Below are 25,656 nucleotides of genomic sequence, written 5' to 3'. Positions count from 1 at the left end.
AGTCAGTCCCCAGAGTGAATTATTTCCATTGTCCTGACTTCCTCTGGGGCCTCAAGGGTACGGGGCTCCTCAGGACAGCCTCTGGCAGAGTAGACAGAGACAAAGAAGGCATTCAGTAACTCTGCCTTCTCTGTATCTTCTGTCACCAGGGCACTCACCTCATTCATCAGTGGGCCTACATTGCCTCTAGTGTTAGTTTTATCTGCCATGTATTTGAAGAAGCTCTTTCTGTTGTCCTTGACCCCTCTCGCAAGGTTTAATTCTAAAGAGTCCATAGCCTTCTTAGTTGCCTCCCTACATCCTCTGACAACAGCCTTATATTGTTCACAAGCGGCCAGCCCCTCCTTCCATGAACCGTAAACTCTCCTCTTCCACTTGAGTTTGCCCAGCAGTTCCTTGTTTAACCAAACAGGCTTCTTGGCTCCCTCCCTTGACTTCCTATGTGTTGGGATGCTCTGATCTTGAGCTTGAAAGAAGTAGTCCTGAAATGCTAACCGACTGTCTTGGGCCCCTTTACCTTCAAGCAGCCTTACGCATGGGATTTCCCCTAGCAATTGCTTGAAAAGGCCAAAGCTGGCCCTACTGAAGTCCAGGGTTGCGATTCTGCTTGGTATTCTGTTCCTGCCACATGAGATTCTGAACTTCACCATCTCATGGTCACTGTAGCCAAGGCAGCCCTCAGCCTTTACTTGTTAGTGAGACCCTTCTTGTTAGTGAGAATGAGATCCAACAGTGCTCCTCTTCTAGTTGGTTCATCCACCATTTGCATCAGCAAGTTATCGTCAGTGCACCGGATGAGCCTCCTGAATTGTGGATGGATGGCTGAGTAGTCCTTCCAGCAAATATCAGTGTAGTTAAAATCCCCCATGATAACCGGGGCCTAATTGTGAGGCTACTCTCAGCTGCCTATAGAAGTACATATTCAATCTATTCTTTTAGATTTTGTACATAATAAATGGGAAAAAAATAGTCACTTTAGGAGCACTATTCATTGCTATGAGTCATAGTGGAGACATTGCATATTGCTGCAAAGGATGGATTCAATCATTTGTTTATAATGAATCTTAGTATTCTCTTTTCCTGCATTTCATGAAGTGAAAGGCTTTTATGGTATATCATTAAAAGATTATAGTTTAAGAGACTGTTAGTGTAGAACTAAAAAATGCTTTCAGTCCTTTTATAATTTGTAGTGTTTTCCCAGAGATATTTCTGATAATGTTGCTGATCTGTACAGAATATTTAAATGCAAAGTGCACATTAATCTTTTTCAAGAAGTGCTACACACACTAAGATATATAAAAACCCCCAAACCTCTGAAAAAATATGCCTGCATTAAAGATTTTTTTTTCAATTAAGTGTAAGTCATTACAAAGGCAGAGGCTCATATCATGCTTGCAGCTAGGTCAAAGGAACATGTACTGTTTTTAGCACTTTCTTATAAGCAACTTAGATTCTTGCTCTTAGTGAATTGTATCAGTTTTGTGGTGATGCATCAGGGCATTCATAAGAGAAAAAACACATACGATCATTGTTTTGGGTGTATTTACATATGTGTGTCCACACCTATCATACCCCAAAATTATTTGAAGAAATTGACAGCAGGATGTGACAGCCTGAGATGCCTCAAAAACATGCATCATGGAAAAGGGGTCTGGTGGAAGAAAGGGAGACCTTCCTGGTACTACCTCTGGAGGGGTGTGTCTAATGTGACAGCTGAAGTTCCATGGGCGATGGAGGGGTTGGGAAAACCTGATTGACATTTGAAACATATGAGACACCAGAGAATCCAGATGAGAGTTACAAACTTGCACGACACCAGACTTTCTTAGTTCTGATGAGGTTTGTAAAGGCCAGGGATTTACAGCAAAGAGGTAATAACAGAAAGACCAAATTCTTAACTCGGTTAATAGTAGGTAAACACTGAACTGCTGTGAGTGTCATCTCTGTGCCTGGCTGATCCAATAGATGTTTGACCTCAGATAAGGAGTTCACAGGTGTGAGGTGCATTACCAACATTGCTTTAGTGCCAACGATAAGTTACCTCAGCTTTTATTCTGTCTCATTTGCAACTAAAATGAGAATATAATAGTGACTAATCACCTTGCTGTGCTGCTTATGCACCTCTTTTCAGTCAAAATGTGCTGAGGTATTCAGCCTAAATTAAACTAGCTCATTTTCCCCAGCCCTGGGGATCCTTAACATATTTCACTCTAAACAAGATTAGACATTTTAAGTAGCTCATCCAAGCAATGCAACTTCTTTCACCTGAACTGTGCAAAGAAGCATTATCTGCAAACTGGCAAGAGAAAGTGTCCAACAGCTGGGAAACAGCTGGAAAGTGGTGACCCTCTCAGTGGAAACAGCTGTTTGCAGAACACACCTGTCTTCATGCCTGTTTCATTTAGCCTTACATCCTAGGAAAGTGGTATAGGGATTTGTACCCTGAAACGTTACCTGCCTCAGAACCAGGCAACTACTCATCTCCTTTGAGCACCTTGAAAAGTGAAAGTTCTAAGAAGTAATGGTAGTAGGAGCAGATGGTGTGAATTAGTTAACTAATAGAGGTCTTTTGGGTGGTATGCATTAGCCAGTCAATTTAGATGAGCTGGCTAATACAATACTAAATTAGGGAGAACAATTCTTGGTCTTCAGATATATTAATTCCATTATTTGTGAAAATATCCACAGATATATAATTATGGAACATATTTTCTCTGAAGAACTTTGAATTTCAAAAAGTCCTGAAGATACGAGAAAGAAAGGCTGTGTTTATGTCATCTCTCAGTCAATCCAGCGAGAATCAAGGAGGTATTGGAGTTAAAGATAATCTCTCACTATTTTCTGACCTAGACAGATAATTGGCTCATAATTTCTTAGAGTCTTTAAAATGAAGATCTTTTTTTCCAGAAAGAATATTTAAAATTATATTTTTAAAATGAACTTTTAATATATTTTAATCTATATATTTTGTAATGATGTTTTAATATATAAATGAATAATTTCAATGTGTATACATTCATTCAGTGTTGTTGGATCATACATTGTAATTTTTTAGAATAAAGTAATTAAAAAGTTAATATGAAGAGTGTTGTAAAAAGGCTACTAATGGTTGCACATTCACCATTGTGCCTAGTAGGGAAATTACTATAACAATAATGTTTCAAACCAACAAAAAAGAGGAAATGACTTTAATAGCCATTTTTGAGTTTTCAAAAGTATTTATAAAAAAAGAAGATGTAATTTATCTGTATTTTACAAGTGAGAGAAACATAGAGGATTTTTAGAAAATATTTTTGTAATGTTGCAACAAAAAGATTTATTAAAACTTGGGATTAAAATAAGTGTAATTTTGAGAATAAGGAGGGAAATGATCTTGCCTTTCTGTGCAAAATTTTGTCGAGATCTAATGCTTAGCCTTGAAGAACAGTAAAATACAATGAGAATTCAAAGAATGCTCACAATAATATTTTAATTCAGAGTAGTTTAGTTTTTCCATTGGTACAAAAGGAGACTGAAAGTTGACATATCTGCTATTTTTCAAGTTTGGTAATAAAGACATAACAGAATACTGTTGCTGGAAGTTGAATGTGTAAAAATTAAACTTGAAATAAGATTATATCTCCTAGCCGCATAGGAGTAGCAATGCAACTATATAAAAGTTATCTTATTGAAGGAGATGGTGCAGTACCCCAGCAGGGACTTTAGAATAAGATGATGTAATTTGAAGAAAATTTATTTAAAATTTTTATTTTATGTGTGTTTGTGTTTGCATGAGTATATCTGGGGCAGAAAGGGGAGGGAAGAAAGAGAGGGTTGTTGGGATAGTCCCTTTGCTTTTAAAATCTGCGAATTTTATTCCCCACCTTCACAGACATTAGCAAAGACAGAGGCACCTGTACAGCACTCAACATGCTAAATAACACTTTGCTGAAAGTTAGAAATTATGTTTAAACATTGTTCTCTATATCTTAACAAGGATTCCATTGTCCATCTCCAGATGCAAAGAAGCCTGCTTTAATCTACATTAATCTGTTGAAAATTGATTTTTTTTTTTTCTCCCTCTCTCTGGAGAATGAAATATTAGCTATTATGAAAGATGAGACAATTAACAACATGGCCCCATATATTGGGAGATTACAGAGAATTTTAATTTTCAGATTGCTGACTAGTGTTAAATGATTACTAATCACCAGATTTAGGGTTGTAAAGGCTAAGAAGTGTTTTGATTGGCTTTGTTCATAAATTTTGGTGAGATTTTCTGGATAAAACTGAATGATTTGTGATGTTCAGTAGGTCTAACTACAATAACTCTTAAACTCAAGGCAAACTAAAAGCAAGGCATAAGGAACTATACAGTAGCAGCTGGCTACCTCCAAGTTGTTTTTCAAGAACAAAATTGTAAAAGTCCAAGCCTTCTCTTGTCATGAACATGTAAGGTTTCCTCGTCACCTACTATACCTTGTTATTTCCATACTAGGCTTCTGCAGAGCTGCTGAAAAGGAGCAATGATAATACGGCCTCTGTGGAATGTCATTTGGAAGACTTTTTCTCAGGAAAAAGATGAATTTTTAAGGGAAAAAAAAGATGTTATGGACATTCAGTTCAAAATTTACCATCATTAGGGGGGTTTGCCTCTGAATATCTGGGAACTATGAGAGAGAGAACACTGGGATAGATGGGTCATTAGTTGGATCCAGATAGGCAATATGGACAATCCGCTCCCTCACATAAAGACCAACATTGTGCCTTGATTCTTGAAAGAGAGTGTAGGCAACTCAGACTCTTCAGCTGTGATTTCTGAAGTGCTTCATCTCTTCCCTGATGAGATTTGACAGGAAATTAATGGACTGACTGAATGGATTCTGCTAGGTCTGTAGCATTCGTAATTCCTTTTATTCAGTGTTTTTTCTTTTCTTCTCTTAAAAGTTTCTGTCTGCGTTTATGCCCTCTCTGATACAGAGGAGGAGACAGTTCTATTTTCAGACAGGTGTCAGGTCATATGATGAAAAGCGGCAGACAGTGACAGGCTACATGAAAGAGGCAAGCCGCCCTCTGGAAAATCAATATTTATCTTTCTCCTTTCCTAGTACCAGAGATTAGTATTAGAGGGAAGAAGGAAATGCAAATTGACAGTACGATCTGCTGTATGTGATTATATGCAAGGTGAAAAGATCTCTGGAGATGAGGAAACCAGCATCAGCTCCTCTACTGAGCACAGTGTCTATTATTGAAAGCATTCCTTCTGTGCTCACTGAGGTTAAGATTTCACCATAACACCCAAGGCCATGCTGTCTGACCTGGTGCTGTTCTAGGAAGTATTATATTCCTACTGCATTTCTCTCCTGAGACAGGTAATAAGTTCACATCCTGAAGGAACACCTAAATCTCTGTGCTTCTAACCTTTTCTAAGAGCTACCTATGGCATGGGTGCGAATGTGAGTGCTTTAGTCTAATGAAGCACCCACCCTCTTCAGGCTCCCAGCTTCAAGTCATCTGTTTAATCCATCATGGTGAGACAAATGCATTAATCATTTGGCACAAGATGGCCTCTGCAAGGTTGGAATAACGGGAGACTTAACCGCACTATGGCTGTTCCTGTGTGGCCTCAGATGGCTAATTAAGCACAAAGAGGGAGGTTTCTCTGCATTTTAGAGAAATTAATGCTGCAGCATGTTAAATTTATATGCTGGGTGACCTCTCAGATCAATAAATTTATGTATAAATGAGACAAGCATTTACCAATGACCTAGTCCCTTTTGCCTGTTGAATCTGTCCATCACAAAATATGCTAGCCTCAACATACAACCACATATGTGTTAGCAAAAAAAAAAATTGAGGTCTTTTTCTGTGAGGCATATAGCAGAACTTTCTGCCTGGTGAAAACAATGCATTTAAAGGACTGTAAAAAGGTTACAGCTTAAACTTTTGTTTGATTGCCAGACCACTAAGAAGTACAGTAAATTTCCACCCTCACTGATGAAGAAATGTGCAGATGTATGAGTGGTTACTGTCAGTAACTTCAATAATTGGCCCATTTTTGAACACAGAAAGCTCCTTTGATACAGAGAATAGTTGATAATAAATTATTTTTTAGCGCAGCTGAATTTTAACAAAAAATTGGCAATAAAATGAGGACATTATGTATTTATTTCATTACTGCTTACATGAAAATATATTAATTAATCTTAATTATATTGAAGTCAAAGTGGCTTATGCCATCATTTTAAAGGTCTGACATTTCACTATGTGTTTTTAGTTAACAATGTATTTTATTAGCAGTACTTAACTAATATTGTTTGCCAGCAATAGGTACTTTAGCCTCTAGAAAAAAAAAATGTATTTGCCAACTTTGATTTGGCTAGTAACTTTCCATTCACTACATTATGCCTTCAATCTTTGTTATTAATTATCCATAAACATTCATATGAACACATTTTTTTCATTCAACAGTACTTGAAAACTGTAAAAGTCACATAAGAGTTCATTTTAGCAATACATGTCATATGTTCTCATGTTCTTTGTCTATGATGCGTATTACTGCTACAGCTCCCACTGAGTTGAATTTGTCCTTTAGCTAGGATTACATTGGCTCACTCTGTTAACTCTGGAAGTTCTCAAATTAAGGCCAAAGGATGATCAGTATGATGTCTTTTTATACTCAAACCTCATACCTACAAATGAAACAACCAAGAAAATTTACAGCTCTGTTTTTATATGACAATCTGCATCTATAATTTGTCCCTAATCTGCTCTATGCCTTTTTTCCCCCTTCCTTTTGCATACAGATAAATGATACTGGCATTTCTTTGGTGAAAAAAAAAATGTTATTTCTGATTGTCCCAGGAATGTGGCCTAAAATCATGTTCAATAACAAAGCTTCTCAATTAAATGGTTTCCTTGTTCCCCGTTAATTTCAGAAACGATTCTCTATGTTCTAAAAGGTGATACTGTGTCACCAGTAATTCATCCCAGAATGGGTCTGGTTGCCAATGGTTGAATGGGCTAAAAATTTTTGAGCATAGATAGATTTCAATCTGTCTCACATTGGAAGCTGGGAATTAATAGCAGGCTTCCACTCAAAAATCATATCTTCACCTGGACAGAATATAGATAAGTATCAATGTTTTTCACGCAGATACCTTTCATGCAGACTGACATTATTTCTCTATCTACCTAATTAAACATTGTAAAGTAAATGAAACAAGACAAACACAGTCATTTTAATTTAACCGAACCCAGAACTTGTCATAAGAAAACAGTAAGACATACAGAGGTCTTCTGAAATAGTCATATCTGATTAATTCGACTGTGTATAGACAGGAAAAGGTCAGTCATAAAAATGAGGCAAGTGATGTGAGTTATGTTCTTATAATAAGAGGTCAGAAGGCAACGTTTACTTTGTCCTGGTAATTGATTGTCAGTGTTCTCCCCTGCTTTCTGACTAACTTGGAAATACTTGGTACTGAGAATCTTGCTAGACCTTAGCACCCAAAGACAGAAAGACTGTTCTGCAAGAGCTATTAAATTGTATCATCCAAAAGGTTTCTCATACTAGAAATCAGAAAGATAATCTACTTGGAGGAGAAAAAAATCACCAAAAAAACCCCAAAAGAAACCAAAAAAACACCCCCCCCCCAAAAAAACCCCAATACGGTTCTTCAAAGCTATCACCTGTATATAGATACGAACACACATACATACAAAAGTACCTATTATTAACAGTGAAACCACTTAAATTGTCAAGTTAAATTAGAAAAATGAGAGTTAATTGGATTCTCTTCAGCAGTTCAGAGCTCCCACACTTGGCTTTATGAACTGCAGGCAGGGGAGGGAGCAAAGAAACACTGAGTAATTCTCATTAACCATTAAAACAAGAGCTGGTGTGAGAATGCTGTTCATTGCACAGAATTATACATTTCACTTATCTTTCTCTCCCTTTATGCCCTTGTTTCCTTATCTACTTGTTAACCCTTATGAAGCAGAGCCTTGAACTGTGTGTGGAAGAGCTCTATTCTGCAGTGCCAAGGACAACGGACCCTCAGTCCATAACTGCTCCTGTAGTAGCAATAACAGATCATGATAATAGCCCTTGGCCCTCTACACTGAAGAACAACGGATTTATACCTGCTACATCTCTCACTTCAGGCAATACCTGAGTTAAAAGTCCTGAAGTGCAAGGCCTGAGACAGTTAAGGATAGAATGTTGCTTACTGCAGTGAGGAGGTCCTAATGGCCCTGTCTGGCTTAACTAGAGACCTCCCCTATTCCCTTGCCTATATCTCAGAAGCCCTATTTTAACTCAGGCTGGGCCTCCATACTGTGCTTGGGCTGTTCTTCTGCTGCCCCAAGACCAAAGTCTGCCTTCTGCTGTTCCTGACTTTGCTGGACTTCTTGGATGAATGTTGGACCTGACTTGATGCTCTTAATTTGTCTGAAGGTCACTGGACTGCTGGCACAACCTGTTATTACCAGCAGCCCTGCTGCGCTTGCCTTATTCAGGTCCCATGGGACTGGGCCCTCCTTTGCAAAGGCTCTGCCCTGACACTGGTTGGGTCACTGTAGCTTCTGGTTCATTCACCTCATGGAGCAGCTCTTCTCCAGGAGGCTCTCAGGGATCCAGAGCAAATGGAATGTGGTTCCTGCACCGCTGACAGGGCTCTCATTAGTGACCCAGTACATCATTGTTATTGAATGTCAGCAAAATGTCCTCTGCATACCAGTCTACTGGATGCAGAAAAAATGTATTATAATAATAGTGGTGTACCTATGAAACAGGGCATTGAGTAATTTCTAGTTCATTCATGGTAAAAAAAACCCCAAAACTCCTAAAACTCTTGTCATCTTTCTTATAAAAGTAACAGAACAGAGGTAGGAAGAGGTCTTCTCTGATTCATGTCAGATAATAGATTTTGACCTGCTCAGGGAAAAACATGGACCACTCAATCTCAGGGTTTAAAGAGAGGCTGGTACCGCTTTCACAAGAGACACATTTCTTGATTGGGAGACTGGCTGATTCACTTGCAGCTATGCTACTTAAAATTGTCCTCTACGACCAAAGGAGAGAGAATATCATGTTTTGAAGGACATTCGACTGCCCAAAGTGGGCTTACCATCTAACACTACCTGTGACTAGATATGGGGCCTGACTTCTTCCAGGTGGCTTCTGATTGCTTCACTCAGTGCCGAAAGTCACTCAGAGTTCATGGCCAGATATATTTGCTAAAGCTTCAATAGATTGTGTCTACTTTTAAACAGAGAAGGACTCATGCTCTAAGGAACAAGAATAAGTCTTGTTACTTCTGTAGCAATGTTGCTTGCCTTCATCCCTTCTCTTTAGACTGTATCCTAAATAAAGTCTGAGATGCCATATACTCATTCATGTACAAATAACATTGTAATTCTCTACCAATGGACTGCTGAATTAAGGTCCTGCTTCAGTAAATAATTGCCTTTTACTCAACTTTATTGTCATTGATATGTACCTTTTTTATAATTATTTTCAGAGCAATTAGTATAGCATTTTTCCCAATCTGTTACTTTAAGAACATATGCTGCTCAATAGCTGGCTTGGAAATGGAAAAATGTCTGTTACTAACACACAATACATGCTACCACTACAAACTACTGACTAATGTTAAAAAGTTCCTGAGGATTCATTAAAATTCATTAGAACCATGGGTCCATGGACTTAAGTGTAAACACAAAGGGCAGCATGACACCTCAATAATTTGAGAAATGCTCACCTAGAGAAAGACCAGAAAGACAAAGACTTACCTTCATTACTAAAGGCCTATGAAAATTCTACCTATTTCTTGGTGTTTTCACAGAATTCATCCAGGGCACTTCTGGATGAAAAACATCACATAAGATTGAAATAGATACTGTACATGAAGGAGACTAAAACTATTTTTGTTCTTGGTTATAATATTAAACTCTTAAAATGTTTCCATCTCAATTTCTATGTTGTTTTTCACCTTAATGTGACCTTGGCTTTACATGAAAATGTTATAAAAATATATTCAATTTCAGCTATATGTTTATGATTTCGTGCAGTCTTTTAAAGGAGAACTTGTATAGGAACAAGATTATTGTAGATTTTATCTGAGTCTTCCCTTTGCCTCATATAAAAAACATAACTTCAAATAATATAATTTTAATGTGTTTAGAAGAAATAAGTGGAAAATAACCATCTCTTCTCAGTCATTTGAAACCAAATGAGGTTTTTTTCAGCCCCTAGGCATCACACACGGTATTGAGCAATTGTAGTGGGTTTCCCAAGCCAGGAGCAGAACATCAGAGGACAGAATTCTCAAAAGCCCCATAGTCAAGAAAATTATTCCTTCATGTAGTTAGAACAAAGGGAATTTTGATGTTCCAAGTTAATCTGCAAATTCCATTGCCATTAGTCTTAAATTTTAGTCTCTGTCAAACAAAATTCCTGATTTTAACCTATTCCTAGAGGATATGAGTGGTTTTGTTTTTGTTTGGTTTGGTGGGGTTTTTTTAGTTGTTTGTTTGGGGTTTTTTGGGGTGTGTGTGTGTGTGTGGTTTTTTAATTTTTACTTGTTTCATCCCAGGCTGAAATCACATGAAAAACATCAATCACAGAGGGAGATGGCAGAAATCCAGGCCTAAGTTCTTGCTATGAGAAGAATTCCTTGTGGCCCCATCCTTTAACTGCAGCTCTGATTCCTTTCCACTCTAAACTTTGAGCAACCTTCACAAAGGATTTGTTAAATCTGATTTTGAATGCTGATTTTTCCTGGAGTAGGGTGAAGGGGCAGCCCATTGTTTTCGCTGAAGTCTGGGTCAGTGCCTTGGTTTATTAAAAGCTCTTTGTCTAGTTTGGAGAAAAGGAGGCTAAGCAGCAACCTCATGTCTCTGCAGCTTCCTGAGGAAGGGAAATGGAGAGGGAGGTGCTGAGCTCTTGTCCATGGGATCCAGTGGCAGGGTCTGTGGGAATGGCTCAAAGCTGCACCGGAGTAGGCTAAGACTGGACTTGAGAAAGCATTTCTTTACCAAGAGGTTGGTTTAACACTGGAACAGGCTTCCTGGAGAGGTGGTTCATGCCCCAAGCCTGTCAGTGTTAAAGAGGCCTTTGGACATTGCCCTTAACAACATGCTTTAACTTTTGGTCAGCCCCAAATTGGTCAGGCAGTTGGACTAGATTATGACTGTAGATCCCTTCCAGCTGCAATATTCTATTCTATTCTATTCTATTCTATTCTATTCTATTCTATTCTATTCTATTCTATTCTATTCTATTCTATTCTATTCTATTCTATTCTATTCTATTCTATTCTATTCTATTCTATTCTATTCTAAATTCTACTCTAGTCTAGTCTAGTCTATCCTATCCTATCCTATCCTATCCTATCCTATCCTATCCTATCCTATAAAGCTGATTCATTTTTTAAGGAGGTATTTTTAAAACGTATTTACAGTTACAATTTTTCCATGTCTTTGATTTGAATTAGTATAGAATTCTATTACACATTTATGGCACCATCTCCTAATAGCTTCATTTGGAGACTATGGCCAGGATTAGCTCATACTCATAATAGTCATGCTGCTCTAAAGGAGGGGCACAGATTGTGTCATGAGGACATGGAGGTTCAAAACTATATATTTGCCGTGGATGCAGATGATGTCAAACTGTTCAAATGGGGTCTGCCTTTGCTCATGCCCAGCTTGCACTAACCTCAGAGTTGTGTGAACTGAAGGAGGTCCAACAAGACTTTGTTGTGCTGTGATCTACTGCAGGCTTTCCTCTGTGAGTCATAGCTATGCTATTGTCTGCTGCACAAGCACTGCCTGAAGCTGTGGGTCAGGGTGCTCTCGGGCAGCTTACAAGGAGGCAGGTGGGTCATTTCCAATGGGACTGGCACTAGTCTCCTCTGATACTGCTCTCCACACCTATCAAGTGTGCCACTGATTGAAGTCTTCAATGAGGTTTGTAAATGTGTGAATGTGTTCCTTTTTTGAAGAGGAAAATGCACATTTGGGGACAGCTCACCATTTCCAAGGAAATGAGTTTGATTGAATTTGCCTTCTGCCTCCCTTTCTTTGCATTCAAATTGCACTCAGAATTATTGCTGCTCCCTAAACCTGTGCTCAATGAGTTTCTCACATCACTGGCAAACGATTTAGTGACAGGAATCGAGTCAGGGTCTGAAAGATAGAAAGAGAAATGGGAGAATTAGGGAGACTGCAATTAAAGTAACTTACTGATATAACAGATCCAGCAGTATACATATTAATACCATGTAGCCTTTTCTGTTGTGCTCTGAAATTCATTAAATAGCACAGATTTGCACTGATATTCTTTAGGGAAAATGCAAACAAGTTATCACTCGTATTTCCTATGAAAAGCAGCTTTATGTTCTCGTAACAAGCACTTAGGGGTGTGTAATATTTTTTGCATAGTAACCTTCATCTGTACAGCATTAAGTATGCAAAATATTATGTAGGGAAACCATGGTTTTCTTGTGGTAAACACTTGTAAGGAGATACAGGTGAGTAATGAGCTGTAACAAAAAAAAATGTAAACCGAAGTACTAATAATGTGTGATTTCTAACACAGGATTAGTGAGTTATATTTCTAAACCAGAAAGATAGTTTTTCTCTTGCTGTTCTTCCCTTCCACCCCTGCAGTTCATTTAATGTTGAGAGATAAATTGTGAGAGCTGTAGGTAACACCAAAATACATGGAAAATAAAGAGGCAGTATAATAAATCACAATATCCAAGTCCTTCAAGATTTGTGAGTTATGAAGTCACATATATTTTCAGGGCTTGTTTTTTTTTACTAGCAACAGTGCTGCATATTAACTGTGCATTCTAACTTTGAAATATAATTACAAATACCTGAAAAATGATGGAATTCAGAAAAAGATAAAATACTATATTTTACGATCACTCTGACACAAAGCTAAGGTTCTTGCTATTCAAGAAAAAAAAGTGTTCATCTCAGAATGGAGACAAAAAACCCTTAGAATTTTAATAAAAAATAACTGTAAAACTGCTCCATTGGTCTAAAACACAGCGTTCCTTTTCTTATAAAGTGGTTCGTATTCCTGTTTAAATATGGTCCTGAACAATCTGTAAATCTGATTTTTGTCTTCTTTCCTTGTCAAACAACAAACCATCCAACCAACCAACCATCAAATCTGTTTGTTTGTTTGTTTTATCGTGAAGTTGTAATTGTAGTTTCTAGAAAAACTGCACCGTCAAAGGGTAAAAAGTGAGCAAAGTGAGCAAACACATAACAGGTACTTTCTGTCTAAAGATACGCAAGATTTATTTTTTTTTGCCAGTGCAAATCATGATTTTGCTCAGTCCTTTGGAATATAAAAATGTGAAATGTAGTATCATAAGGAATTTCTTGCTAATAAAAAAAACCCCACTGCATATCATATCCCCTTTTACTAGAATTAATGAAATATGAAATTTTGTGTTTATGTGGATGTTGCTGTGAAAATGGAATTAATTACTTCATAAATTAACATTATTTTTAGGACAATTTTATTTGTATTCTCAATGGGATATCAGTACAGAACCTGTACAGTTATAGAACAACACTAAAAAAGTAATGTAGTCTAGAGAGTTTTCACCGAAGGTTTAGCTTTGATTTACTGAGCTGAGAGCCCAGTTTGCTATATAGTTTGCAGAATTAATATTCTTCGTCAGATATAAACAATTTTGCTGATCCATACTGTCTGTGTGGTTTAAAATACACAATTTCTAACAAAAGTTTCCATGTTTCAGTGTATGATATGTAATAAAGACCCAAGATCACTCAGCCAGTGAACACAATTTTAGATCTTTTAATCTCATTACATCTTTTGCTAGTGTCTCTCTTGAACAAGAGAATATTTTGGCACTCAAGTAGTTTGACTTTCATTCTACTGAGAATTTAACATATTTTTCCAAACTCAAATAAGGAACAATAAGTTTTTTATATTATTGTTTAAACTTCTCTGGATTAATAAAATATGATGTCATAGGATTAGTGCGCCTTTAAAAAAAATATTTACGTTTGTCTTTCCTTCTCAGTAGATAATCACATTGATGATCCCAAATGATAGAAAGGCAATGCAGGAAACTCCTTCTTCAGGATGAGATGGGTTAGTGTTTACTTTGCTAAAATGTTGGAAGGTCCCTATCTGCAGAAATAATTGGTTACACCTTGAACACATGGTAGGATATGATCATCTCTGTTAATTTATATCAGTTGAAATTTCCTTTATAAATTTTTTATTGTTTACAGGAAATTGTCACCTGACAGAAGATGCCAAACTATGTATTTTTAAGCCCATTTTTAAAAAGGTCTTATTTTGCCCTAGGACTAATAATTTTTAAACATAAAAACTGAAGAGGGATAAACATTCTTGATCAGCCTTCCTACCACCAAGTATTTTTTTTTTCCCTATGCCAGACTTCCTCAGCAAGCATTGCTTGGTATGGTCCTAAAGGAACAGATGAATGTTTTCTCTGATTCATATGGCTTAAGGGGTTGGTTCAGGTAGCTGCAAGAGCAGCTCCTGAGGCCAAAGCCTGATTTCCTTGAGCACATGGCATTATCTGTGGGAATTACTGGTCTCCCTTTGACTCCCTGTACCATGATTTTGTTTACCATCCTCCTCTCCATGAACAACCACAGATGTTCATACCACTTCTATACAAGCTTCCCATTCATCCAAAGCACACACATATTCATATCTGTCATAACGTGTCATTTTTGTTTGAGATGATGCAAGTGTTTCTTTATAAAGAATTTCTGGAGGGGTTCCACAGGTCTGAAATACTCTTGCAGAGAGTAACTCATGCTCTCTTAATCTTCCAGTTTATATTTTTAATTGCTCTTTATTTTGTCTCAGAATCACTGATCTTTCAATGCTGGAGAATAATCCATCTTGCCTCTAAGTGTGGAAAGGTGAGCTTGTTTCCCCAAACTCTCCTTAACCTGTTGGCAAACATCTACGGATCATTTAAGTGTGAAGATTTGCACTGACCTTACTTTGGGTTTAGTCCTAAAACTAAAGTGCATACTAAGGGAGACCAGCAGGGAACTCTCTTGGTTTGCACAATGAAGATCCTATTTTGGAACTTTTTTTTGGTCTCATGTCTATTGGAACACTTTTGTTACAAAAAAAATATACAGTTTATGCTTAGAGATTATGTATGCAGATACCTTGTTAAAACATTAATCTATGTTCTTATTGTATGCGTTATAATATTACTATAGAAACATCATTCATATCATGTAAGGCTTTTATCGATGGCAAAAAAATACAAAATTCCGAAGTTTTCTTCTGGACAAGAATCCTGTTAATAAAATAGTAAATAAAGAAGGAAATATTTCAGAAAAAGTATAATGCAAACAGCTTTGTATGTCAGATTAATTGCAAAACATTTTACCTAAAAAGTTATATTTCCCACAAATGCCAGATTTCAGCACTAATGTATGAGCTGCATAGACAATGAAATACCTGGGTTTTTAATAGCCAATATTAAGCTTTATAAAATAATAAAAAATTATTTAGGAGAATTTCCTTGGGATCTTAGATACAGCACAGTATCAAGAATTCTTTTTTGCTTTTCATTCTTCTGATTTATCCAAGATATTGTTAGAGAAATGCTTAGTATTTGTCAAATAAAATCTGAAATTTTTATTGGAAAACCCAAATTGATTTGAAAAGGTAGAGACTCGGATCCATTAGGTAGGAAAATGAATTTTTCTGAGTGAAAAAGAACAGCTGCTCTGAACGACATTGCTTACCATAATATTGCCTTTTTGTCATATTATGCTGTTTAGCAAAAGACCAAACTGGGACCCATCAGTTTTAATAACAATGCATTTGAGAAGATGAATTAAGTCTCAAATAGAAAAGGTAGGTGAACTTGTCCAGACTGTGGGTGGTGCAGTAATTAAAAGTCAGTGGAACTGCAATGTCTCAGAGCTCATTAGACAAAACAGTATGTGGAAAATGTCTCGTCATGTCTAATTGCTACAGCTGCTTGGATTTCTCTGCTATAGCTGGACATCAGCTATTCATAAACCAGCAGGAGAAATTATTCTGTAGAAAGATGCACTTCCTGCATTACATACACCCTTCTTTGCGATCAATGCCTCTAGTCTTTGACTAAAAGTTGTAAATTAACTAAGAGATATGGCAAACATAACAGTAGAAAATCTATATCTAGTGATAGTGTTAGAATTATTGAGTTGAGCCAACAACATTACTTAGGAGCATAATGCTGTCTGAGTGGGATTATATTGTGATGTCTATCAAGATAATTTTTACATATACATTACTAAGCAGTTCCAGATGTGGAATCTCAGCTAGAGCTACTGGTGCTGGAGCCCTCCTGTTTCATCTCATGGTATGTAGAAAAACTACTTTCAGCATATACATGAGTGATCTTATAGCATAGAAGCAGAAATATATCACACTGATTTTCTGTATTTTCTTACTTTTTTTGTGTGTGTGTGTTGTTTTTTTTTTTTGGTGCAAAATGTTAGGATGAAGTTTACTTTTTCTATAATAAAATGAGATGCAATTCTCAGCAGGGTGGTTTTTTGTGCTTGAGTTGGTTGTAGTTAAGGCATTTTCATGGCAGCGCATTTTGCCATAGCTGCATACCTCATGGGTCGTTTCAGGCAGCACTGGGATTTCCACTGAAGTGAATGGATTGACATGAGAACAACTGAAATCAGAGTCAAATTAATTTCTGCAAAACTGGTGTCTGCTTTCCAATGGAGACAATATGGTTTGATATAGCCCTGACCTTGCAAACATTTGTGCACATATTTAGCATTATCAACATTAATAGATGCATATCTTTCAATAGAACTTCATATTAACTGGGTAATTATTGAATGTTAATTGCACTAACATTCATCAGTAGTTAAGGGCCACCAGAAATTTGTACAGGACCTATCTACCTCAGTCTTTAGATTTTCTAGTATGTTAAGCTTTTACTCCAGGGACTTCTTCAGTGCTAAGAAGCCTTTCTAGCTGGTGCATGTACATACTGTCTCATGCTCTGAGGCATCTACTTCATCAGGCTTGAGCTTGCTTGGCATAGACACTATCCATGGAAAAGTACTTTTCATAACGGACTTGTAAACATGATTCTAGAAATTTCTGGAGTATCGTAGAAGACTCTTACATGTTGTGTTTTACTGATGGTATTATACAAAACTGAAGATGATTATGATGATAATAATAACAACAATAATAATTGGTAATAATAATAAACCAGACATATGGAACTTCACTCAGGGTCTTGAAATGGATTCTGTCATATAACATTTAAATGTAATAAGTGAGATAGTTGACTTGGTTGATGATTACAGTGTTTGTAAGTAGTTTTGCATGAGTAAAGCTCATGCAAATTGTTCATCTTTGACACTCAGAGTCAACAGAGCATTGCATAAACAGGATCTGACTGACCTGTAGGAAATACTTGCACTCTGACATGGTGCATTAGTTGTGGTCTGGTGTCACTTCCTGAAACTAGTGCAAGTGAATAAAAAGCTTGCAGTATAGCTACAAAAGAAGAGGCATTAAGGAACACAAACAGGAGATGATGTAATTTGATGAAATGCTGTGAATGCATGTGAAAGATGTAACTTGGATACAAAAAGTATTATTTTCAAAAGTATTCAGCATTGGTGTAAAGCTTCAGTCAGTTTTAAGAACAGCGATACTAGGATGGTGCATTTGAAAAGACTGGCTTTAAGGAGGAGAAATTAAGTCTTCGGCCAGTAGTAAAAAATGGCCTTCACCAAAGCAATGGCTCAGGGCAGAAGCCCAAGCTTAGGTGTTCTGATTTATTTTCTTGAGGAGTTTTCTTTCTCCTTTGGCTTTAGAAGATAAGGACAAAAAAGGATATATTGATGAATATAATCCTAAATTAAAATTATTAAAAAATATAAAAGATTTTTTTGTTTCTACACTAGTATCCAAAACAAGGGTGAAAGGAACACTGATATATCTGACTGCTAATTTTCTTAATTAGAGAGTTTTCTTAGAGAGAACAAAACCTAAGTGGAAGTGAATAGATGTGAATTCTTCAATTCATTAGGAGTATGCCAAGTTTAGCATTTGTCTTTTGGGACAGTGAGTTTAAATGCTCTGTAAATTCTGTCTGTAGAGGTTGGCTTCATTATTAAGTCCAGTCTAGCCATGCATGTTCAGTCTTGTGGCAGAAGAGATGACTCTTAGGTAACTACAGCATCTCTGGTATTACATACTGACTAATAAGCAAATCATAAATTTCATTATACATATTTTAAGAAGGAATAGTCTATACCCAGCACTTAGGAGCCATGATTAGGAATTGAAGATGTGGCCTATACTTTGTTTTCCTCTGTATTGGTTACTTTATTTTTAAGGCAGTTCTATGCCACTATTCTACCTGAACTTTGTCTATAGTACATCTATTTTGACTGTTGCACTCAAAGACACAGTAGTTCTCTATCTCTTTGGATATCATAGAATACTGCACAAGGGTGCAACTTATTAGTTTTGGTAATTATTCATTCTTCTGAGTTTATTTTTAAGTCTTCTCTGTATCCTGTCAGCACCCAAAAATGAAATAACATTTTTTAAGATTATTGATTATTCAAAAAATCAACAGATTTTATTAGTCCCTGCCACAAGGATTAGATGGAGGGTTGCAAGTTGCAAATACTAGCATGCGTTTAAACTTCACAGCAAGATGGCCATTTAACCTTTTAGTTTGCTCTTAATCATATCACAGGCCCCCTGGGGTTATATTTACCTTCAAGTCAAGTGAAGGTTTTGAACATATCAGCAGGAGGAATTAAACAGCTCTGTACCAAATGAGCAGGAAGAGGAACTCTAAAAGGGTTTCAGGTTTAGGGTGAGACCCAGGCTACTGTGTCCAACCTGTCACTCAAATTCTCATTACAGTCCCAAGGTCAGTCACTCTAACCAGGATAATTTGGTGCACAAACTGCACTTTACTTTTACCACTGCTGGAGAGGAACAGGTTTATTCTTTCCAAGCTTTTCTTGAAAGTACCAGTGCTTTCAATGTACCTCTTTGTAGTAAAATTTAGTGGAACTTCCACCCTCATTCTTTTTTTTTTTTTTTTTTTTTTTTCTCTAGAGCTGGGAACAATGCATGATTGATGGGCTGAAAGATTCAAACTCTCTTTTCATCTAAGTACTGGGAATCACCAGTTAGTGCCTACTGTAGGTTTCAAGGATTCTGATACTTTTAGGTTCTTAGAAAAAAATAAGAAAAAACATTCCAAGTAGCAAAAGGAATTGTAGACATAAAAAGAGTATCTTCACAAAAAAGCAAAGAAATGTAAGTGTGCCCAGATTCTGCAACTGGATCTTCACAGACTGATTCTGGCACCAGCTTTTAAAACATGGGTCTAACTATAGACTGCAACTGCATACACGTGGATCCTATTTATATCAGCTGGAGCTGCATTCAGCTATAGGTGTTCTAGGCATAAACTGTGTTGTGTTTTATAGCTGTAAAATCTTCAGCTTCATACAGACTCCCTCAGTTGAAGCACAGGTACTATGACAGTAATAAATAAATAAGAATTATATAATATTGAAAAAAATATGTAAGTTATCATTTCTTACAAACTTCCTTGCCTTCTTATGTTTCCATTATTTGAGATGAGAAAAATGAAGATTAAATTTGGCAAAATCTGCCAAGACTGCAAATTTCTTTTCTGCAGAGACCAATAATGGAACAAAACTGAAATAGCTTGAACATTTAGGCTGGGCAGGGGGAGCCACCAAAACACTGTGTGGCACAACACTGCACAAATCTGATCTAGTGGGTACCCTTACCCTATACGAGTAATAAATTAACTCATATCTGCTTAGGTAGAAAGAAATAGCTATCAGAAATGTACGTTTCGCATTAGACTGTGGAGGAATTACATATTTTGTGTTAAATGTAAATATCAGATAAGGACTTAACAAAAATATCCTGAAAGACTCAGCAGAAATCCTAAACTATGTTTCCTCCTTACATTTACTGAGAAGTGTGTTCTCCATTTTATCTCTTTTTCTTTCAAAAAGCATGAGATTTTTTTTTTTAACCTGGCTATGAAATCTTTAAGAATAATACAGCCCATAAAAGTAAAACAAACCCCTCTGTATCTATCACTTTATGAAACAAATAATCTTAATGGAAGACCATTCAGAAAATAAATTATCTGTAATTTCTACAGTGGTTTAGTTTTTTCTTTTACACGCTATGTTTTCCTCAGTAATCACTGTAGATGACATATGGCACCATGCAGAACTTCCAAAATAATCTTTATTATTTTAAGCTTAATTTTCATTGCTATTGGCAAATTTCTTTGGTTACTCTTGATTTTCATCCCTCTCCCTTTTTTGAAGGTCTGAACTGTGTTTTTGTAGCAACTGGTGTTTTGGGCATTTTTCGGCATGCCTGTCTTAAGAACACTCACTTTCCTAACTGGGGTGATCAATGACTTTTCAAAAAGAGAATAAATAGATGAGTACATGGAATTAAAGGTCATCTGTGAGAATTAAATCTTATGATGCTATTAAGATGATAATTCATTTTGTGGACACTCCATGGGACCACTATGACCACCTCCACTTCTGTGTGAGAGCTGGGAATTCGAAGAATGCCACATCTTGTCACAGAATTCAAAATCAAAGCAGGAACAACTCCTGCACCAAAACTTGTCCTTCAGAGGGGCTTATGTCCAGATTTGAACATCATTGCTTGGAGCTTACACTTTTCCCTTTTTGAATGCCATGTTAGCTTAACCCAAAAGCTCTAAAAGCAACAGGGCTTTGTTTGGTTGGTTTTTACGATGCCTACTTTACCTCCAAATTTATGGAACTGATAGTTCTTAGAAAGCCATGGCCAGTACAGCATTTTGAATGCTCAGATGAAGGTAAGTAAGTCCCAACACATTACTACACACATAGAGATTGCCTTAACATTTCATATGTTATAAAATAGGAATATTCATAGTGATACACAAGTTATCTTTTCTGTGCATATCTAGTTGTAATTGTTCCAGGATTTCTAGATGATAAGCAGTCCTACCTACCACTTACCCAATACATTGCTACCCATTGTCATAGGATTATAGGTCTAGAACTCTAACAGCCAAAACAGCAGGCATTCCATCTTTTCCATTCATATTTGAGAAAAAAAGGTGCTCATTTGTGCTTCAAGCAAAAATAAAACAAAAAATAAAGATTAAAATAAACATTTATTTTGAAAATAAATGTACTTGAATTTTTTTCAAAAGGTTATATCCTGCATTAATATATATTTACTTTTTGTCCGGATCAGGTCTGACAGTTCCAATGTCGGTGATTTGCTGTAGTGTTCCATATAATTTGCCAGCTAGTCAAGTACTTAGCTTTACAAGTGGGCTATATTCTAATTGGACAAGATATCAAACACATGCCAACTGAAAATTTCAAACTGAGGAAGCAGATCAACGTTCGTGAACATGTCACAAACATGAAATTGCTTCAGGCCAAGACTTTTAAAAATAGATGCCTAAAATCTTGTGTCTAAAATCCCTATGCAGGCACCTAAGTAAAGAAGTACAAACCCTAAAGCAAAACTGACCATCATTATTTAGTCTAAAAAATCTGGCCTTATACCGCAACTGTTTTTTCATTATTGTGTTGATGATTCCTGTTCCATTCTTATCAAATGCCAGGCAGGCTTTAGATTCTACTAGTTAAGATCCAATCCATTTTTCTTTTCTTTTGAATGGTTTTGCAGAGCTCACCATTTCCTGTTGCCTCTCAGGAAAATTACATGCAAGCGGAAAGCACTTTTAATTGAAGGAAAGATGGAGGGCAGTGTTGAAGAAAATAAGATGGCCGAGTGCTATGAGGCAGAAGGTATTTACAGTTATTTAAGAAACTCAGTAGTTACAGTTATTTAAGCAACTCAGTCTTTTCTGACTGTCTTTGCCCACTCTTTTTCTTCTCATTGTTGGCTGCATTGACTGACAAAATTGGGGAAAGGAAACTTCAAGATTAAGCCTGTCAGCTGTTAAGAAGGAGAGTTGGAGATGTGGTATGCACAGTTACGCAAGTGGATTTGTGCTGTCTCCTGGAAGTGGCTTTTTTTTATCTTTGACTTCATGCAGAGAAGAATCAGAAGGGGAAATGACATTAAAAAATTACCAGGGCTTGAAATAGAGGTTTGCACGTTATTTGGCTCATAGGAGAAAATTCGGTAAGGTCATCAGCAAGGCACCTCTAAAGAAACACTGTGTAAGACTGCGTTCAGCTGGTGGTGGGCAACTTTATGCAATAGCCCAGAGATTTAATCAGAATTGGGACTTGTTTTGAATACAGAAAATAGATGAAGTAAATCCTAAGCTGTAAAGAAGAGACACAGTATGGAATAGAAAAAGAATGCAAGTCATTAAACGTGGTGAAGAGTTGGCAGAATTCTGTTAATTATCTATGTTCTATATAAGCAGAACCAAAACCAGTATTAAAATTTAATTGATTGTAGAAAAAATAACCTATTTCATCAGCCAACAACAAGTTATTTGATTAATCTTGAAAAAACATTATTTTTCTAAAAACATTATTTTGATCTCTAATGGCAAACAGCACTTGCTTTTTAGACGAACACCAGTATACTGTTGAAGAGGAAGAAGAAGAGGAAGAAGAGGAAGAAGAGAAGGAGAAGGAGAAGGAGAAGGAGAAGGAGAAGGAGAAGGAGAAGGAGAAGGAGAAGGAGAAGGAGAAGGAGAAGGAGAAGGAGAAGGAGAAGGAGAAGGAGAAGGAGAAGGAGAAGGAGAAGAAAAAAAGGAAGAAGAAAAAGAGGAAGAAGAAGGAGAAGAAGGAGAAGAAGAAGGAAAAGGAGAAGAAGGAGAAGAAGGAGAAAAAAAAAGGAGAAGGAAAAAAGGAGAAGAAGAAGAACAACAACAGCAAAAACACCACCAACAACTCTGGAAATAATGGCCTCCCTAATTTTATATATAGCACACTGTTTCAGCACACTCTATCAGTGTATAATAATAATAGTAATCTAACAATATCCTTCAACTTAAATAAGGCCCTAGTTACTCTCTAGTTACTAGTTACTCTCATAATATATGCATGAGAAAGCAATGTCCTTGTAAATTGGGTTGATTTGGATTTGGAAAACAATGGGATATTCTTCTTCAGATGCCCATGTAATGTATATTATTCATTTTCCCAGAGTATGAAGATTTATAATCTCCCAATTATCTTGTATTAGTGCCAGTAATTATTTTGTAAATTACATGTCTCCTACTGAGAATGAAGACATTATAGAATCTGTGCAGCATTATAATTCACCATGTTTCTGAATAATTTTTCTAAACTATTCTTAAATGTAAATCCAAATGTGGAAATAAGATTTATATACAAATTATAAATGTTAAAATGGTTTCTGGTTGTAATCTTTCAAATACTCCACCCGAACTAAATCAGTATTTTCTTAACTATGTCTAGTATTTAGTCTCCATATACTCTTAAACAGTTTAACATTGTCAGAGAAATATTTTATTTTCCTTTCATAACTTGGCTAGATAGTCAAATTCTTAGCCAAGAATGATACAAAGAACCTCCAGCTGTTTCTGTCCAATTTGACATTCTTTAATTCATTGCATTTTAAGGATACTGATTATCACCCCTCTGTTTTTCATTAGCCCCCAACCTAGATGGTTCAAACATGAATATATTGATGCAGAGCAGTGACACATCTCTGCAGTGGGAGAATGGAAAACCAAATTTCCTGCCCTCACCCAGCAGGAGTACTTCAGCAGTCAGCACTGTGTATATTGTAATGATATGCCTCAATAAACAAGTCCAGTTTTCAAAGCTCGCCCACATACGTGGCTCTTCAGCTGCCTGATTGATTCAAGGGGAATCTTTCTCTTTGCTTTTGCTCAAACTGATCAGGGTTTTCACTCTTACATAACGAAGCAGAGTGTAAACATAGAAGTTGTTTATCTTGCCACTTGGAATGATCTGGAGCCCCTCTCCTCCTTCACTTGACATTCTGGTTATCACAGAAGTAAAAACAACAATACCATATTAGGTTAAAGGTCAATCTAGCTTAGTTCCTGATGATACCTGACATCAGATATCTGGGGAAGACTGAAAGGATTCAGCAAGACTGTGGGTATATTTTCTCAGGAATCTTTCTGCCTACAGCAATATGAAAGTCAGGATTTTTTCCTGAGACAGAAAGTCCATCTCTTCATTTAATGTCCTTGTTAGAGATTACTTTTTTATTTTCTTCCAGTAATTTTTTGAAGTGATGTAGACTTAATATCCACAACACTGTGGAGCAGGAGGCTTTATGTCATAATGCCATGTTGTATGAAAAACTACTTCATTTTATTTATTTTTATAACCTTCATTAAATATTTTTTTTTGTATATGAGTGAATGAGGAATAATTACTTGTTCAATAAGCCCAGTTCACTTAACCTCTCTTCACACATCATGTGCTCCAGTCTCCAGCCATGTTGGCAGATCTTCACTTTTTCGTTTATCAATGTCTTTTTTGCACCTGGAGGCCCCAAACTCATGAAGTTGTTCACATACAGTCTACTGTATGTGAACTGTTGAGCAGAGAGGATGAGACTCATGGAGTAAATATAGCACAAGTTCTGGGGAGTTGTTCAAAATTCAGCATCCTTCAAGAAGCTACAGGTGAAGGGCAGATAAATGTACTCTGCTAAGTTTATATTGCTAATAGAAAGAAGGCAAAGCATAAGCCGCTAGTTTGAAAGTCAAATGGTATAGTTAATTTACAATCATAATGCTGTTAAGTAGCCCACTCTGGGGCAGGCCGGTTTAATCCACACCATTTGCCCTCTGACTGAGTCTATTTGGTGACTTTGTGACCCTAAACCTAGATTGTTGTTTTGTGTGGCTTTTCATTTCAGACAGCACCACATAATTTCAGGGTTATACTACAGCCCTCCAGAGTGCTATTTTTATAACATAAAACTGGGTGTACGTATGGCATCAAAAAAATGTGCTGCATAAGGGCCTATAACTTCCTTGTTATGTGAATTAATTTACAGTGTTTCTAATTGTTAGAGGTGAACAAAACAACTTTTACTCACTGTTTTTTACAGACACATGTGAACTGATTGAGCTAACATGAAGTAATGGATACCTTACCCCTTACTGTACATTAATGTATCGATATTGTCAAGTAAATTGCTGTTAGGCAACATTTTAGGGATTTAGAATATGTACAGTAAATGAGTAATAATATTGCTGATAAGCATATTTCATCAAAATTATACTCAGCCTTTACTTAGGAATAAGTTGAACTTTAATAATTGTTTCATGGATTTTGGACAATGATTTTAGAAAATAAATAAACAGATTCAGTCTTGCAATTTTTTTATGATACAATTAAATACCATCATATTAGTGTATGCAATTTGGCATAAATTATCCAGTGTTGAAAACAGTGTGAACAGACACTCACATAGTCCTTGCTTGTTTATTTTATTTTATTTTATTTTATTTTATTTTATTTTATTTTATTTTTTATTTTTTTTTAATTTTATTTTAATGTTGCAACACATATGCCCATAATATTAGTTTTCTAAAAGGAAGAAATCTGTCTGCAAAGTTT

The 25,656-nt window shown here is 36.4% G+C and overlaps 1 protein-coding gene across 3 annotated transcripts; it reads left to right on the top strand.

The window, feature by feature from the left end:
• Positions 1–14,875: 14,875 nt before the first annotated feature.
• LOC135580237 (uncharacterized) lies at positions 14,876–25,407 on the top strand. Of its 3 annotated transcripts, none has more exons than XM_065073768.1 (3): positions 14,876–14,934; positions 21,788–21,909; positions 22,650–25,407. In XM_065073768.1, the coding sequence occupies exons 2-3, from the start codon at positions 21,858–21,860 to the stop codon at positions 23,099–23,101; spliced, it is 504 nt and encodes a 167-aa protein (XP_064929840.1). In that variant the 5' UTR covers positions 14,876–14,934; positions 21,788–21,857; the 3' UTR covers positions 23,102–25,407. The 3 variants fall into 3 exon arrangements, 2 of the variants coding, with proteins under 2 accessions (XP_064929840.1, XP_064929830.1); XM_065073758.1 differs by lacking the exon at positions 14,876–14,934 and adding an exon at positions 15,755–16,385; XR_010474638.1 differs by lacking the exon at positions 14,876–14,934 and adding an exon at positions 15,762–16,385 and having other exon boundaries at positions 22,636–25,407.
• Positions 25,408–25,656: the final 249 nt, after the last annotated feature.

Source organism: Columba livia, chromosome 1, assembly GCF_036013475.1.
Source record: "Columba livia isolate bColLiv1 breed racing homer chromosome 1, bColLiv1.pat.W.v2, whole genome shotgun sequence".
Classification (NCBI taxonomy): domain Eukaryota; kingdom Metazoa; phylum Chordata; class Aves; order Columbiformes; family Columbidae; genus Columba; species Columba livia.
This window is presented reverse-complemented; position numbering and strand designations above follow the sequence as displayed.

What these genes read in the sequence shown, in the direction of transcription:
- LOC135580237 (XM_065073768.1), top strand. Translation starts at nt 21,858, where the DNA reads ATGGAGGGCAGTGTTGAAGAAAATAAGATGGCCGAGTGCTATGAGGCA. An exon ending in CGAGTGCTATGAGGCAGAAG is followed by an intron (nt 21,910 to 22,649) that starts GTATTTACAGTT and finishes CTTGCTTTTTAG; the next exon opens with ACGAACACCAGTATACTGTT.